We start from the raw sequence: 18,675 nt of genomic DNA, 5'->3' as shown, positions 1-18,675 counted from the left end.
TTTCATACAGCATTCATTAAGTTCACCAGAATTCAAAAATGGCCCCATCAATATTTACCAAAGCTGCTTCTTTCCCATCTCACCACCTGCAATCCTCTTTTCTTTCTCACTAAGACTGTGTATAAGGTCACTCTGACCACTTCTGCTCCAACTATGTAGCACCATAATAAAAATAAGAGTAAGTCAGAATGGTGCTACCATGTAACTTTTAAAGCAGAAAGGGAATAAAAACTAGGAACACATCTCCTGTAAAACAATTAGGAGTAAAATAATCCCTATCTTCTTGGTCATTCTAATAATCATCCACAAAATTTATTCACACATGTGTAAACCAAAGCTCATAGTTGAAATGGAACTTGTTCAAAGTCACTGGTCTAGACAGTAGCAACATGTAATATTCTTGCCACAAGGACACATATCCAATCTGTGATTTTTGAAATGCCTTCCCATAGTAATGTGTGATGAAGTGTTGATAGCTGCTTATACCTTTTATCTCAGTGAATTACAAACTGACTGTAGCATCAAGTGATGACTTTCTTCTTCACAGTTGTCAAATAGGTTTACAGGGTCCTAAGATGAATATGGAAGCCATGCTCCTGAAAATAAACTAGCCATCTTACAGAGGGCCTATCTAACCCATTTTCACAGGAGCCTGTCCTAGTGGAGGAATGCCAAGTTCTGCCAAGTCCATCACCTCCCCATTCTGATTTATTTAGTTAGGGAGAACTGTGGGTAGGCAAGAAAAGAAAACAGAGGCACTGGTAAAGATTTTTAGAGCCAATAAACCTACATATAAGCCAAATAAAAAACTGATGAACATCACATCTTTAGAAGATAAAAATGCCCAGCAAATACAGTACTTCAGTAAAAAAAAAAGGGGGGGTAGGGGGTACTTATCATTCCTATTAGCCTCTTCAGCACTGGTGACAATATGATACAGCTCATGGTGACAGTAGGTACTTTCTTGGAATTTTCATTGCTCCTTCCCCCACAGAAAGGAACTTTCTTGTGTTTGGTTTGATTTGTTCTCCAGCCCAGTTCATTGACCAAGACCTACTGCATGTGGGGTTACTCTACCTCGTAACCCCATAGGCATGTTGGTCCAATTGTTCTGTAGGCATGTAAGCCCATAGGCATGTGACACCATAGGAAATGTTGGTCTGACTATTCTGTAAAACACCATCTACCCTAGGAAGAGGCAAGCATGCCTGGAGCACTGTGAAGACTTTGTTGATGGCGGGAATCTTCTTACCAGGACATTCTCGTGTGTCATCCAGTTTCAGCTAACTCTTGGGGGTGGTGGGGCAAGCTAAATAGTCATCCCATTTCCCAATGAGATTTGCCATTAGACCTGAGACTGTGATGCTTTAAACACAAACAAACTAAGTGTCTACTATAAAAATGGACTATTTTGTGTTGCAATTAAACTGGCAGGCTACTGCAGAGTCCATTTTGTACCTTTCTTGGGCTCGTTAAACTCAAAGTACGTTGTTACTTACCTAGTTGCATCTAGAATCTGAAAAATCCTCCACCTGTTAAAGGAACAGTAAAACCAGTCGATAGCAAAAGCTTGCCAAGAGAAGAGTTAAAGTAATAAAAATATCCCCTTTGCGTGGATATCATATTTTTACAGTTTCCCAAACTGTAAGGAAATCATTCATGGGTGGTGTTCCCATTCTGTTCCCCCACTAGCTCCTCTCCAGCAAAGGGACATTCCAAATGACAGGGCTGAAAGGATCAGGGCAGCATTGAGAACCAATCCTCTGTATTGCTGTGGGCAGGGAATGATGGATCTACCACTCATCCTAACTTCATCCTCTTTCTCAAGGGGCAGTGGCAAATTAAGCAAAGACAAAAGCCAAGAAACCCAACCCCAGACCAAGTCTAACCCTGTAGCATGGATGAAATGGAAACGCCTCATTGAAAGGACCGAGGAGAGATTTTTTTCACATCACTGAGAATGTATGAACACAGATAAAAGAGATTAAAAAAAAACCCTTTTAGAATTTGCTTATACTCTTACATGAGATGAGAATTCACAGCGTGCATGTACACACAGACACACAGACACTGACACAGACACACACACACACACACACACAGTGATAAATAACTCATTTCTGTAGTGATTGCCACCAAAACAGAAGACATCCATCAAAGTAAGTAAATAATATTTCCTCATTTATAAAACTTGCTTAGATCTTTCTTATAACATAGGTCTTAGGATTCACAAAACATTAACACTACAGTGTAAAGTTTTAATTGTGTGTGTGTGTGTGTGTGTGTGTGTGTGTGTGTGCGCGCGCGCACACGCATGTGTGCACGCGCACCATGGTATGTGTATGAAAGTCAGAGGACAATTTGCAAGAGTCATAGGCTCAGGATATTAAACTGAGGTCATTAGGCTTGTTCACAAGTTCCTTGACCACTGAGAAATCTCACATATGTGTACTTGTCATATGAACAGCATCCCTGAAGTTGTGCCCAGGTCAGTTTGAGACTCAACTAAGTATCTAATTTTAATTACACCATAACAAGGGCCATTACAATTTTGTACACTTATTGTGCACAAAAAAGTTTATAAGAACCTGTGAGTTGTTATGGGAGAAATGTGTTTTGGTATATCAAAAATATGTGCAGGCTTCTGGGGTGAGTTAAGAATATCTCTTAATAGCATAGCCAGTAACAGAGCCGTGCTTGCATTATCACTTGGGAAACAGTATATGACTTTTTAAAAAATCATGAGTCCTTGGTGTGGGTAGACCTCACTTCCTTGCTTCTTAGTTGTTAAGACTGCTAAGGAAATAAGTGTTATGAGAGACCAACATGATATGTCTGGTGAGTTCTCACACTAAATCTTTTAAAGAAGATACCCCCACAAATTAGCTTGCTATTCAAAGGTCTACTGCAGCCACAAAGAAGAAATTTAAAGTATACTATTCTGCCCCATGACATAAAATCCTTGTACACTGAAGACAGCTTAGAAGTCCCTATACCACACTTGGTCTGGTGAATAAAAGAAAATTCAACATTGGATGAAAATACCAACAAACAAATACCTGTAAGTAAAACATCAATAAGAAAAAAATAAAAACAAGAAACCATGTGTTGATTTTAGTTCCATTAAATCTCAAAGTAAAATATACAGTAGTTTCCAAACCCATAATTTTATTATACTATCTTAATGGAAATCCTCAAATGATGTAAATATTCCCATTGATTTACTGATTTGTATCAGGGCTGATTTAAATTTAACTTCAATCAGGGAGCTATTATCTCAAAATTATCATTCTTTTTTATTTCTAGGCAAATTTGCCTCCTACTTGTTAATATTTTCCCAGTAATCACACTTATAGGGTTTTAAAGAGCACATTGCCTTACCTGAGTGTCCAGACAGCCAGAGATGCAGTATTCAATGATGATCCATGAAGATGATACAGGTACACCAAACAGGTGGACAGTCATTGCAAGTGACCAAAGAACATGGGGGAAAGATTAGAAAGAGAGAGAGAGAGAGAGAGAGAGAGAGAGAGAGAGAGAGAGAGAGAGAGATGAATACTGATTAGAAGAAAAGGAATTGATTTGCAATTTTTATTTTATACAAATGTACACACATTCTCCCTTTGGGATGGTTCTTAAATGGAATCCTTTAAAAAGATCCTTTAATCATGAAGAGCCATTCAAACTCTATTTATTATCCATTATGTGCCAGGTATTGCTATAGGATACAACAGTGGATAAAACAAACAAACAAACAAACAAAATCCTTCCTTTCTGCAGACTCTGCAATCTTGGAGAATATTTTGTGGGCCATCTGCTTGAAATAAGAATCTTCCAGAAATATACCACATATGAAAAAAACATTTCTCCTGGTTTTATTTATTCTTTTCTTTATGTATAGAGAACATACCCAGTGGCATCGCAGTCAACATTTGTAGTATAAGGAACTACTTTCTGATTAGAAGGAACTCTATAAATTAAGGTCTCTTCCCTTAAAAGTCCTTCCCAGAGACTGTCTGTCAGTCAGGTTTCTTTCCAAGCCTCCAGTGCTTGTATTTTGAAAGGCTGTGAAAACAGGAAGACTCTCAATAGCACTATCAATATTAGCGCAGAACCACATCTTAATAGAGCTTTTCTCGTTGGCTATTATTGTTTTCCCTATGAGGTGGCCCAGGTGACATGCTGAGATGAGACCCATTAGCCCTGAGCCAGCCCCATCGTGGGAAAACAACAGGCCAGGGAAGGCAAAGCAGACTTGGATACTGGGTTAAGTTCCAGAAGTTGGGGGGCATCCTTCAAAAGTCAGCAACTATCGAAAAATGGCAGGGGAAACAAAAAGATGGAAGTGAATTGAAAACACGTATCACTGTAATAATGGGAAGATGGGAGTACCTGAGGATCCATCTTCCCTTTACAACTATTTCATACATGTATATGGTGTATTTTTATTAGAGTCCTCCCGTTGCTCTCCTACCCCCCTACCTACCCTGTTGAGCCTCCCTTTCCCCAGCTATAACCACTCTTACTCTCATGCCCTTTGTTGCGACCCGCTGAGTTTAATTAGGGTAGATTGCGTGAGCATGGATAATAGGGCCTGTTTCACTGCAGTTTGAGCCACATAGAAGTGCCTCTACCACTGAGAAAAATGACTTCAGAGGGGTTTCATCTTAACTAGGAATCTCAAATTATGGCGTCTACCTTTAGGGTTTACAGTACTAGGGCTGCTGCTTAAGGCTTCAAAAATAAAATTAAAGAAATTCACTTTGCTATTAAGAGCCAAATGTAGACCCTAAGTAAAATAGAATAAGAATGTAGGCGCTGTTGCACAGGAATCTGGATCCCCGGTTTCTGGTCCTGATTTTCCCAATTACTGATTTGATCTTTGGCTATGATCTTCTCCATTAAAGATTCAAGAGACGAAGTAGTTCAACAAGCTGGTTTCTAAAGCACACATTACCAAGCCTGATAACTTTACCTTCCATTTTGGACTCGTGTTAGTTTAAAATATACTAATCACTAGTTCTTTTCTCAAAACAACCTGCTACTGGTAATTCAGAGAGCCCAGCACTCCTGCATTCACAAGCAATTGAGACAGAACAAAACAACAGTGGCCACACACCATTCTGTCTGGGAAAACAGCTCTATGCATTTAAATGTACAAAGTGCCTGGTTCTTTATGATGGAAAATTTACATTAAAAATTTGAAAACTACCCACTCCATTCTCTTGCCTACAACATGGGACAAGTATAATGTCTGCAATCATAATGATATTCAAGATACATGCAAAATATGTTGTTATGGGTGATGCTCAGTTAGAAGAGAACATAATCCAGTCATTGCAGAAACCTTGTGCCTTCTGTAAGCAGGCCAATGAGTTGAAGTACACAAAGGTAGTTCTCAAGTTTCTTGTAATGATTCGATGAGAATCATTACGAATAACTTGGCAGAAGACAAAAATCAAAGTCAACATGCAGTAAACTTCATGTAAATTATTTTTGTTCAGGAGGTAAACCAGATAAGAGGATAGTCCAAAATGATAGTGACTGAGGCAGACAACAGAAAGAGCTCCCAGGCCTGTCACTGAGCCATCATTCTCTGGGAACAGAACCAGGTTGTCAAAAACATGCTCAAAAAGACCTATATGTCAACAGCCACATTGAAATCAACCACATTGATTAGTAGAGTGAAGGGATGTGCATTAACATCAGTGCTCTGCAGTTTGACCACTCTGTATTAGTCTTCAGTTTATGCCAAGTCCACATAAAATCATGCACACGGACCTCATTGGACAGGGTACTTCATGGCTGGCCCAACAAGACTGCAATCCAGAACAAAGAATTGTGTTCTTTGAGTATCTGTTTTAGTTCCACAAGGACTAGCCTGTTCCACAACTGTGAAGTCCTCTCAGTCTGTTTTGATTGTTCCTTTCATGGTCCCTCCTTTTCTCTCCAAATTTACCCTCTCGTCTTTAAATTTTCTAACAGCCAACCAGGATTTCAGACTGTTTTTTTGTTTGTTTGTTTTTTAAATTTGTGCAACAGTCATAAGAAAACAGAGCCTTTTAGAACCATAGTAATTACTGTCCGTTGATTTTACCTCCAACCTTCTGACAAGTAGGAAGCCTTTTTAAAAATATATCCCCTAATAACACAAGACATAACACACATATAGTTATATGTTTCATTCATAGCTACTGGTTGCTTATTCTCTATATTCAGTGAAGGTGGAGAGAAACAAATACTGTGTAGTATAAGGGGGCAGAAAGAAGCTTGGACGCAATAATTAAGGTCCTCATTCCAGATTTGCCATTATCTGGCTCGGAACTTTGGCAAGCCTGTTCCTAATCAGAGAAGTTGGTTGACTAGGTCCCCTTTCCAAATTCCCCATTCACTCTAGTATTCTAAAAATCTGTGATAAACTTGGCTTAATCAGCAACACTCTCATGAACTATAGAGCTGAATTCTTATTAAAAAAAAATACTAAACAGAAAAACTCCCAAATTTCTCTAAAATACCCCTATGCCAAAGGCTGGTTAGAAATGACAGGAGTGGCCTAACTTGGGCATATGAAGCCAATTTAAGGAACACTATTGATGACAGAATGTTAATCTGTTATATTTGTTGTGAGCCATAAACTTAAACAAGTGACTAATACGGACACATCAGCTCTTTGTGGGGTGGCAAATCTTTCATTACCACCTCTGATGATAACAATGAGTCAGCACCTATCTCATGATGCCTATCACATCATGTCTGAGTCAGAACACAAGTGGCCTCTATAAACAAGTAATGCAGAGAGCTATTTCAGTGATCATTATCCATCGACATTTTAGATATGAGTGTCCTGTCCACTTACTCTCCCATACCCTGACTACCAAAAGTCTAGATTCAGTTTCTGTGGATCTATCCCTGGAACGATGGTGTGTAAAGAGACACTCTAAGGACTGGGTGACATCTTTTAGGGACTATTGGAGTCACTCAACCTTTCCCTGATGCTGAGATCCTTCTGGAGACAGGGTGTTGTTCTTTCGTTACAGTTATAAGAATAAAAGCTGGAGAAGGGGTGGAGACGAGTGGTCCCAGGTGAGGGTCCGACGGCAGTAGGGTCCCAAGGTAAGGGACCATGTGGGAGAGCATAGCAGGCTCCATAGCAGGTGAGGGTGACCGAGGCGGGAGGGACTAACACGCCAGGCGGATAGAGCTTAAATGGGGAGTTTATTTAGAAAGGGGACTGAGGGAGAAGGGAAGAAACATAGAGGCATCGGGAACAGAAGAGGGGAGAGGGGGAGAGAGAGGGGGGAGAGAAGAAGGGAGGGGTAGCTGGTGGCCAACCAAAGGCAGGAGGAGGGGAGAGAGAGGTAATCTCATGGAACCCTGGGCTGACCAGAGTACTGCCTGAGTGCATTCTGCCAGGTGACAGGGGCAGGCCAGCGCAATGCCTGAATCCTTACACAGGGACTTGCCACAGAATATGGCAGTGGAGGAGCCAAGCTCAGGACCTATCTTAATAGTGTGCTGCCCACACTGTGTCTACTACAGTCTGCTCAGAGGCAGCAAGCAAACAAGCATCTTGTGTCAGACACAGTCACACCACACTCAGAACAACTAAAGACTGCAAAAACCCGGGAAAACAGCCACAAAAGACATCAGGCATGTGTCATTCTTCTTTTCTAGTGGCTGTTAATATATAAACACCTCTTTATGCTTCTTGCTAACTTACAATGACTACTTCAATCATTATCAACCAATGATCCTTTTATTCGCTTTTTCCCCCCGTTTCACTTGAGGAACAATGCAAAATACCTGGGCCCTTTCTTTATTGCTGAAGCACCAATCATGTTTTGGAAATAAAGTGGATCTGATGAGAGAAATTGCGGCACAGCCCCTTTCAAGTAAGTGTTTTCTTCTCTGCTGCTGGTGAGACAGTCAGCTCTCAGCTGCTTAGTGTCTGCTTTCCTGGCAGAGCATCCTTCTCTCCGCCCCCTCCCCCACTCCTCACAAACCAGAATTTAGGAACATTCTTCCATTTTGGCATCATAAGAGTGCCCTCTAGTGATGATCCAATTAAGAACCTGGGAACCAAGAGTTCTCAGGTTGGGGTGGGAAATGGGTTGGTTCTTACCTTGCCCTTGGCCATCCGCAGGCACGTACTTCACTTATTTATCAATTCAGTCTTTCTCAAAGCAGGGAAATGGGTGTCTTGTAAGGGAGTAAAGAAAGCAAAATAAAATGGTGGGCCACAAACCTTAGAAAACCTGTTACCCTGCTTCTTGAGAAGGATTAGCATTCATGAGGCAGGACCCCCTTGTGAGTTATAAAATAAGCGTGGAGACAAGCTGACTCATCAGTTGAAATCTAGCAACTATTTTCCATACATGCCTTAATGTTCCCCATTGGCAAACATCTGTAGTTGTATGATGGGACCTAGTAGTGTGTTTCCTCGATTTATTCATATGTATATTTCTTTCTTTTGGAAAAGTTTATGAGTAAGATTTTTTCTTTTATTTAGTAACAACATTTTCATTATTTTACATAACCACTGCAGTTTCCCCTCCTCCCTCTCCTCCCTGTCCCCCTTCCTTGCCACTCCCATATGTATATTTTGTAGCAGACGGCAAAAAGCCAAGAGTCCCTTAGAAATTTCCCCAAGTATGAGTATAGTACACTTGCCATTTGTTGTAAGAAAGATCCGAAAGTAATTTAGAATATGTAATATATATTAATAGAAGTAAGCATTTGGGGTTAATGCCTCCCATTTTCTTCCAAGTTTAATAGTTTAGGGTCTGGAAGATGCACAATGCGTGCTATTTGAGCACTGGGTTAAATCAGCAAAAAAGTTTCCACTGTATCTCTTCAACCAACCATGGAAGACACTGCAACTTTATTGTATCCCTAATATTTTATGATGACACAACAAAAGTTGTGGCAAATTGCCAGCATGAAGTATAACTGCTTCATAATTAATATGTTAGCATGTTTCACCACAGGGACTATAAAAAGGTCCCTAACAAGTAATCATTTTACCAGTGCTAACGTAAGGACTGATATCATTCCCAAGAAATGTTTAGTGAAGCTGCTAACAGGATCGGACTCATGGGATGGTGCATTCTAGATCTATGACACTCCTTTTCATCAGGGGTCTTGGGTTTCTGATGAAATCAAATCATGGTTGGAACAATGGATTTTACCGGAATCTTCATTCTAGCTGGCCCAAGAGTTAATTGTGAGAAAAAGTTGAGTGAGCAAGGGTTCTGACAATTGTGTTTGAACCACAGCTCCTCTTCTTTGGTTATTTCAAACTGCCAGTCTCATTTTCCCAACAAAACTGGGACCCATTGTGATCCGCAGCCATTCCCAATGAAAGACACAATCCAAGTGATCCATAAAATATCTGTTCAATTTCGTTTATTCAAAAGTCTTCATGAAAAAGAAGGAAGGAAGGAAGCTACATCATCTTGTTCAGGTGTTTTTGAAGATGTTAGTATGGAATCAAGTAAATGAAGCATCTGGGTAATGCTCTTCATTATTTAACAGCAACTGTGACAAGGACTTTGGTATGCCACTGAGATGGCTGAGGAGGAAAATGCACTTGTTCATCCAGCCTGACAACCTAAGTTTGATCCCCAGGACACTGACCTTAGCATGAACACGGCTGTGTGTATGCATGTGTACATAAACATAAACAAATAAACAGGTAAAATTAAAATAGAATTCAAAAAGGAAAATAATGCAGCTCAGAGGAACTAGCATTCAGATTCACAATCATAGTATGCCTGTCCCCAAGCTCATTAGCAACTAAGTTGTTCTAACTGAAATTGATTTTACCTTCACTGTAGTGCTGTAAAGTAGACATTATTCTCATTTCACAGGGAAGATAGTTGGGGCTCAGAATACAGCTTACTCAAGGTCATATAGCTAATAAGTCAATCCACTAGGAGAGAAATATTCAGTCTTTCAGCCCCAAACACTATGCCTTGCATTAGACTCTGTGCTTGTCTCAGTGTGACCTTGTTTCTGAAAGGGCCACTGTATATAATCATGCTAGGCATAGCACACTTCCACTGAGAGCTGGGGACAGCACACTCCAAAGTACTTCCATGTATGCTTCTCTTCAAGCTTCTCAAGGGACTATTTTTCATTTTGCATTCCAGGATAGAGTGCAAACCACTTGAACACACAAGGAGACTAGATGAGAACTCGGTGTAAATCTTCCCCAGAGCTGTGCTGTGTCTTAGAAATAAATCAAATGGCTGTGGGTGGGCCAGGTACCTTCAGGAAAAGGGAATTGGCAGGCAGCTCAGGTGTCTCTGGAACAGTAAGCAAGGCTGCTTTTTTTCCATTGTTCCTATATTTTTTATCAACACAAATATGGATAAAAATGGAGAGACAGGATCCAAAAGTCTAGGGGAAGGGTATCAAAGTGCAGAGGGAGGAGGCTGGAAGAATAGTATGTGCCTTATTCTAAAAAGGCGGGTGTGACTGATGTGGTAAGAGTGTGAGTGAATGCCATTGGAAATAATAGTTGTTGGTCCCAAATGGCAGAGTCCATCTGCTAGCACTGCAAACCAGGCAATGCAGAACTTAATCATCAAGTGGTTTTAAACTTATTGAAACAGGAAGGCATCCTTAAGAGACCATCAAACCCAAACTCTTCATTTGTACATTTGTAGCCAGAGAGAGAGAGAGAGAGAGAGAGAGAGAGAGAGAGAGAGAGAGAGAGAGAGAGAGAGAGAGAGAGAGTTTCACAGAGTTCAGCATGGGCCCCAAACCAATATCCTAGCCAATTTAGCCATTATGACTTTTAGTTTATGGGTTTAAAAATACCACTGTTTTGTCTTAGAAACACAAGAATTAACTCCACTGGGTCTCTGCAAGAGGGAGGGATGGGAACAAAATTGCTAGGGGGAAGGTGGTTGCAGAGGATGGAGAATGAGGACCTGGCTTTCTTTTCCAACACTAACTGTAAGATGTTCTTTCCTATCTTCTTGTTCAAGCCAGGGAACAGAGCCTTGAAGAGATGGAGCACCTTGCCAATTGTCACACATGAACACACAGAAAAGGGAGCTTCCAGGCTACTCTCGTCCCAAAGACTGTGGGCTTTTCAGACAGTGTAGAATCAATTCCTTTATCTTTAGCTATACTCCTAGTACAAAAAGAAGTTCTTCTATGTGGAATTTTTGTATATGTTTGACTTTGCAATTACTGTAATGAACCTGAACTCTCATCTGCAAGCCTACATCCAATAAAGCCTTGATAGTGCCTTGCTCTCGGTCTTTTGAGAACACTTCTGGATGCCCTTGTTCTCTGGACTCAAGGAAAACAGATGCCATCAGAATAGCATATCAAGTAAAGTGCTTTGTGACCCCTCCCTACCCCCACTCACTGCCACACATACACCATGGGAACTGGTGTGCCTTCTCAGGCTGTTAAGGCCACCTTCCTGAGATATAAGGTATGTTGATTGTGGCAAACTGCCAACTAATTGGGATGATACTGTGGGAGTGCCTTCACACTGAAAAGCAAGACATCTAGATGACATCAGGATCCAGAGATACTTCCTGAATGTCTCCACACATGTTGGCTTGAGGAGTCCTACCTCCACTCACTAATGGTGGCCCGGTGGTAGTAGGATATCAGAGGTTGACACACTCTAAGATTCTGAGTATATTCCCAAAGAATGGAAGGAGAATTTGGTGTTGCTTATTTGAAGTTGGACTTGCTGACTTGCAAATTACAGAAGTGGCTCCTCGTTCAGCTTGCTCATTCTTCCTTATCAAAATGGGGAGTGATCTATGTATCACAGTCAAGGCAGAAAGCAGCAGGGAGCTGGTCTTGTGAAAATCAAATCCTGGTTTCTCACTTTCATATATTACAATCAATCACTGGCTACTCAACTTTTGGCAGCTGCACTTCACACTCAGGCTTTAAGTTACTCTGGACCTACCCCCTATCAGAGGGTAATGATCTAGAAACACACAAGAGCTGCTCCTATAAAGGAGGCCCAATTTACAGGGACCTTTCTCTAGGGAAGCCCTTTGTGCCTGTACTAAACAGTTGACTGTCCACACTCTGACTTATCTCCCTTTGATTCAAAATTTATCCTCTACTCTTCTGATATGCTTAAGTTTAATAGGTTTATTTCCCATGCAATCCATCTATTTGAAGTGTATAATCTAGTGGTTTTCAGATGTACAACCATCATCAAAAATACCTTATCATTTCCAAAACAATGTCTTGACATTCTAAATCTACCTCTCCTATCCAGTTGATCTCCCAGACCCTGACTGTCAGAAATGTAGTTCCAGCCTCTCTGGGACATTTCACATAAAAGCAATCCTATGGTAGAAGTTGCCCTTTGTGACTGGCCTTTTCCACTTAGCATATTGGTGTCTAGGTTCATCTATGTTGTGTATCATATCTGTCCTTCCTTTCCATAGCCAAAATGTTCCATTTTGTAAATTTTTAAGAAGTAAGGTGCATCTAAACAAGTCTATCCTCACTCCCTAATCAAGTCCACAGATCTATCCTGAGTACATCCTGTGCTATAATTATTACAAGTGCTGTGATTAAAGATATTGACTGAGAAATACAATGGACACATTAATTCATTCAGTCATTCATCAAACACCCTATTGAATGTCTCTTATGTACTGAGAAAGTTTAGGCACATGGAATATAAGGCTGAGTTAAACATGACTCATGCTTTCCATGACATCACAGTGATGCTAGGAACATGGTAAATAACACATTACAAGTGGCAGTTGTATCACACGTAACTACTGAAAATACCTATCAACTATACTGTGTCCATTTGTCATTTACAGGGACTGAGTTCCTGATTCCACAGACATTGATAAGAGGAAGCAGCAGTCAGGAATTCAGGTAGGTTTGATACATGTTCTGCATTTTTAAGTTGGGGTGAATCCATGCAATGCAAGAAGAAGGGTTTAAAGTATAGAATTCAGTGGGATTTAAAATAGGCATATATTATCAAACTATCACCTATATCTCGTTCCAAAACATGTTCATCACCTCAAAGGAAACTTAGTGTTCATTAAGCAGTTACTCCAAATCCTCTTCCCCTCAGTGTGCTACAGCCACAAATTTGGTTTCTGTCTAAATGGACTTGACTACTGAGATTATTCATAAATGAAATCATACAAGGTGGCCTTTTAAAATCTGGCATATCTCACTGCTTAGCATAATGTTTTTGAGATTAGTTCATGTTGCGGCATGCATCAAAACCCTGGTCCTGTTTATGGCTGAACAATATTCCACATTTTGCTTTTCAGTTCACCCACTTCTGAATATTTGGGTTGTTTCTGTTTAGACAGTCACAGTTCATGCCATTATAAGATTCATATGCAAGTTGTGGTATAGACATGTGTTTTTATTTCTCTTGGATTTGTACCTAAGGGTAGAACAGTGAATCATATGGTAATAGCATATGATTCCTCACAGCAGCTGCACCATCATCCATTATCGTCAGTATTGTACAGGATTGCAGTTTCTCCCAGAGCTTTAGCTTTATTTTTAACTCTCAAAGAAGACTTCTATTAAATTGGAGACACCCAATTAGCCCAAATGATTGGCGGTAATGTTGGGCATTTGGATCTGGACCTCTTAATTAATGCTTAGGCCAGCAGGAAAAACAAAGCAAACAAGGACAGATTGGGAATGGGGGCCCACCCCTCCTCCACAGCCCAGGAGTGTTTCTTGTGCATCCTACAGACTACGGGTTAGAGCTAGCAGGTCCACTGGATTGCTGCTGAACATCCTATGATCCATGCCCATGGGATTCATATCACCCAATTCAGTGGAGGACCTAGAGAGGAAGGTTCTCAGCTCTGAGGACCCAAATAGAGAATCCCATGTGATTCTATGAAAAAAAAAATATCACAGAATCAATACGGACTATGGCAAGGAAAGAAAGAATGCCACCACCTTCTTTGTTCCATGAGAAATTCAAAGTTTCAATGGGCTCTGCAGACTATTAGATCCCATGCTATTTGACACTGGCTGTGTTGTGGATTTAGGAAATAAATAAGAATGATGAATATGTAGCTCTCAAGATGATGGCGCATGAGTATATCACTGAAACTTGCCCTTATGGCCTGTCTCTCTCCTTCAGTGATCAGACAGCTGGATGGCTACTGAATCCATGGCTCCTGCGGTCTATATCACTCTATGGGCAGCTCAGCCTCATTCTGGGATGCCATTAAATCGCTGAAGCCATTCCATGCTATTTTCAGGCACTGAAACTGTCACTGTCAGGATGACATACCTCTCACCATCCTGGAAGGGCTGAGGCACAAATCCAAAGTCCCTCCTCAGCATGTGAAGAATAAAGGAAAGAAAGCCTGGAGGTAGAATCTTGATGACCCTGATCAGTTTAAGAACCCTTGCTTCTTCAGTTACCTGAGATTTTAATGAGTAGATTTAAAATTATATTAGCAGAGTCATTTTCATGTATGTGTGTGCAGGTCAGACATCAATCCTCGGGATGCCATCCCTCGGGAACCACTCACTTTGACTGTTTGAAACAAGAGGGGTTTTGTTTGTTTGTTTGGCTGTTTGTTTCTAGGATATGGGGCTCACCAATTAGGCTCATTTGTTGGGTCAGACACTCCCTGGAATATGTCTGTCTTTTCCATGCCTCCAGGGTTGGGATATATATCTGTTTAAGATTGGATTTTATGCATATATTTCGACTCAAACAACCTAGACCACATCAGGTCAAAGAAATAAGTTTATGTGAAAATCCATGAATCTTTTGTAAAGCACTATCTTTTTCTAACAGTTTTACTTTTTCAAATCAGTTTTCATATACCTAGTCCCTGTGTTATTTGTGATAGCATTTAATAAATATACTGTCTTCATTGAAAATGAATTCAAACATCTTTGAAATTTTCACTTTTAAATTCTAACATAGGCAATATTAATAGTTATATCTCATATAAGCAAAAAACGTGAAGTACTTAATATTTGGAGGAGGGGAATAAAGGAATCCTGAGGCTAAAATGCATGAGAACCGCTGATAATAAACTATTCTTCCCGTTAATTTGCTACATAGCAGTAGCTGGACTCAAATTTGTATTCCACCTGCTTACAACTCCTGAATGCTGATGATTCTAGCTATACAGAATGATCCCCAGGGCTGTTCCATAATTTGAATGGCAGTTGTATCCTGAAGCCCTGTGATTCTGAGTGGTGGGTTAGAGAAACTGAAATAGTACTGAGGGGCTAAGTTTGAAAATGAGTAATGGGGAGCCCAACCCCTTCATTGTAGAGATCATGGAACTTAGAGAAGGCAGTGGTTGTGGGTGTATAAGTCAAGAACAGCGGGGGTCACATCTGGATCTTAAATGAGCTTCATTGTAACTGACTACTTGTAAAGTAACAGACACTTTCCACTTGTTGAGCTCTCCATATGCAAAGCACTGTGCTAAGAAACACTGTGCCTGATGAAGTCAAAACCAAGATGCCTCCACACCCTCCATACTTCCACTCCATAAGGACATTTGGTCTGCATGCTCACGCTTGCCATTTTCAAACCTGACCTAGAAATGCAGACAATAGTCTACCCTTGCTTCTTCACCATATTCATCTTGAGTAAGGTCAGCCATGGTCTCCCTCAGATAAAGAATTCAACCTGGCACTGGCTTCTTTAGACACCTTGATGAGCAGCAGGCAACCCACCAGAGAATGGATTTTTGAAAAGCCAGGAATCAATTAATTTAATCAGGCCCTGTATAGTTCAAGGAAAGTTCACATGGCTGACAACTGGAAAGTTGTCTTGGCAACTTGCCACACGGTGACTCCACAGAGCATGTCTTGTGCCCACCACACTCTCACCCTAAACAAACAGATCCCTCCCTCTGAAAAGACTGATGGGAAGGGAATTGTTGAAAATGCGAAAGCTATTTCCTATGTCACTAGAGCAGCAGCAGCAGCAGGACAGAGAAGGCCTGAAATAGTCCCCAGAAACTGTTCACTTGTGTCTCAAAATGAACGTGGTGCCATGGCTGAAGGGACCAAGCCAGTAAGAAAGCTAAGCTAGAACGACGCATCAGAATCATCAGGGAGGCAAATAAAACAGCACACTTACAGAGACTTACAGAGATCTGTCTTGTGGGAAAGCCACATTTGTTAGATAGCACTGATCCTCCACCCCCCCTCTCAGGAAGCCAAAATAGCCTCACTTTGTACTTAGGGAAACTATGAGAAGGGGAAAGATTTCCCTTAGGGCATGTTAGGGGTTCAAGAAACAGCTGGAATGTGAACCCACATCACCAGGATCCTAGCCCAGTGCTCACTGCAATATCCCACTGTGGCAAGGCTCCATGGAGAACTAGTGTATGCACATGCATGTGTATTGTGCAAGTGTGTGCTGGGGAGAGAGTGATGGGTATTTAGTAACAAGCAAGCCATTTCTCATTTGATTCATGCTTTTCCTTTCAGTTCCTCCTCTTTTCTTCCAAACTGGTCATCAAAATCCAGCCTCTCAATTTACCGACGAGGAACCCAGGGACAAGAGTGGAGAAAGGAATTGTTCTGGGTCATTTTAAGATCCAGATCTCCATGCTTTTCCTGCCTGTGTTCCTCCCACTACATTTTCACCTCTTAGTCACATCCTGAGAGAAATATATGGTTACCGATAGCATTTCATTAGTAATCCTCCTACTGAGAGGCAAGCATTGTTAGAAGCCAGCACACTTCCTGATTCTATAGCACCAGCTGCCCTGGGAACTGTGCTGCCTGATTATTTCCAATATGAGTTCAAATTTCAGGGTTTCCCTGGAAATATCTGGGTAGCCAATGCTGCTAATGCAGATAAATGGTGACAAATCTAAAAGGGTAGTGTTGTCATGGAATAAATTATTTGCATAGGTGGGACTTCTCTCTTAATTGGACTATTTTAAAGTTACAATTTGTTTTCTGGCCTTTATGTATAATTAAATATAGATGTTCTTGGAGCTTAATGTCAGTTTCAATTTCAGCCCTTGGAAAGTAATTTGTTTGCATGTTCAATGAACAAAACATTTCTTATCGGTTTCAAAGACCGAGGTTCATGCATCATAAATCAAGGTTGCTTTATCAACACTAAAAAGGTCAGGCAAAGTAGGCTTCTAATTCTAGTGTAGCCATCCTCTAAAAGTGAAAAATTAAGCTTCTGATGATCATAAATACAAAGATGACTTATTTTCTTTAGGAAGCATGTATAGGAAAACACAATTAATTACCTTGGTGCCCAGTGTTCACACACAAGCCAACTAAATGATGCCCGCTATGTCCTTTTGAATCAAATAACCTGCAGGAATTCGTTTTGCTTTCAATGCCTCAGTTTCCTTATATTCCATATAAATGTGCTTCTAAAGTTCTTTCTGTTCTGACAGTATAATGTAACTGTTTAGAGAAGAGCTAGCCCTATAGGTGACATTATAGGATGTTGACTTCTCTTAGTCTGTGGTTCAGAAGGCTTGACATATTTTAGGTCAGGCAAAACATCTATCAGTTCTTAGAAAACCACCTCCTTCTGCCGTTCCTTGTTGTCCTCTACTATCAGGAAGTTGTCAAGTGTCCCAGCCCCCTTTTCCATTGTGTCAAGGGTTAGTCCCATTCTGTTAGAGCTGTGTAGCTCAAAGAAGTTCTTCTCGTGTAGTGTTTGGTCCCTCAGGGTTCCTCTTCTAACTCTGCCCATGAAGCAGAAATTGTTCCTTGACAATATATAAGCAAGATATATTGTCAAGTGAGAAGAAAAATGGGGTATCAAACAAGGAATCCAGTGTGATTTTATTTCTCCAACTGACAAGCCAGCCAGTTGGAACCCTCTTTCCGTCATGGCATGAATCTGACTAATCCGAAGCTGCTTGCTTGCCTTTGCCTCTTTTTGTTTTTGCTTTTGTTTTGTTTTCGAGACAGGGTTTTTCCATGTAGCCCTGGATATCCTGGAACTTACTATGTACACCAGGCTGGCCTTGAACTCACAGAGATCCGGCTGCTTCTTCCTCTCATGTGCTGGAATTAAAGGCGTGTGCAACAACACCTGCTGCCTTTGCCTCTTAAAGTCAGCCAAGAAGAGTGTCAGGAGCTACCTCACAGATGTTTCCCAATGAGTGCTTTGTCTTCCCTTTGTTTTTTGGTTTAATTTTTTAACAAAATAAATATAATCAGATAAAACAAAAGCTATTACATCAAAGTTGGACATGGCAAACCAACAGGAGGAAAAGAGCCCAAGAGAAGGCACAAGAGTCAGAGACCCACTTGTTCAAACACTCAGGAGACCCATAAAAGTACTAAACTGAAGACTATAATACAAATGCAAAGGACCTGGTGTAGACCTATGTTGGACCTGTGCTTCCTGCTTCAGTCTCTGTGAGTTCATATGAGCTTTGATGATGCTGATTTAGAGGATCTTGTTCTCCTGGTGCCCTCTATCCCCTCTGGATCTTTCATCCTTTCTGTCTCCTCTTCCAGGGGGTTCCCTGAGCTCCTAAGGGGAGGGATTTGATAGAGACATCCTATTTAGAGCTGTGAGTTCAAAGGTCTCTCTCTCAGTGTGTGTGAAATGTCTGGTTGTGGGTCTCTTAATTTGTTTTTGAAGGAAGCTGAATAAGGCACTGATCTATGAATATAGCAGAATATCATTAGGAGTCACATTCATCACTATATATA

General features: G+C 40.8%; 1 protein-coding gene across 3 annotated transcripts in view; it reads right to left on the bottom strand.

The window, feature by feature from the left end:
• The window catches only part of Hs6st2 (heparan sulfate 6-O-sulfotransferase 2), a 271,409-nt gene that overhangs the window by 70,429 nt on the left and 182,305 nt on the right, over positions 1 to 18,675 (bottom strand). The window contains exon 3 of one of the 3 annotated variants that reach the window (XM_051178804.1): positions 1,500 to 1,532. The exons of the other annotated variants lie outside the window; for them this stretch is intronic. Coding sequence (XP_051034761.1) covers positions 1,500 to 1,532 — 33 coding nt within the window. The remainder of the gene's footprint in view (positions 1 to 1,499; positions 1,533 to 18,675) is intronic. 3 annotated transcript variants of the gene reach the window in all.

The sequence above is a fragment of the Phodopus roborovskii genome, unplaced genomic scaffold (assembly GCF_943737965.1).
Source record: "Phodopus roborovskii unplaced genomic scaffold, PHOROB, whole genome shotgun sequence".
Classification (NCBI taxonomy): Eukaryota; Metazoa; Chordata; class Mammalia; order Rodentia; family Cricetidae; genus Phodopus; species Phodopus roborovskii.
This window is presented reverse-complemented; position numbering and strand designations above follow the sequence as displayed.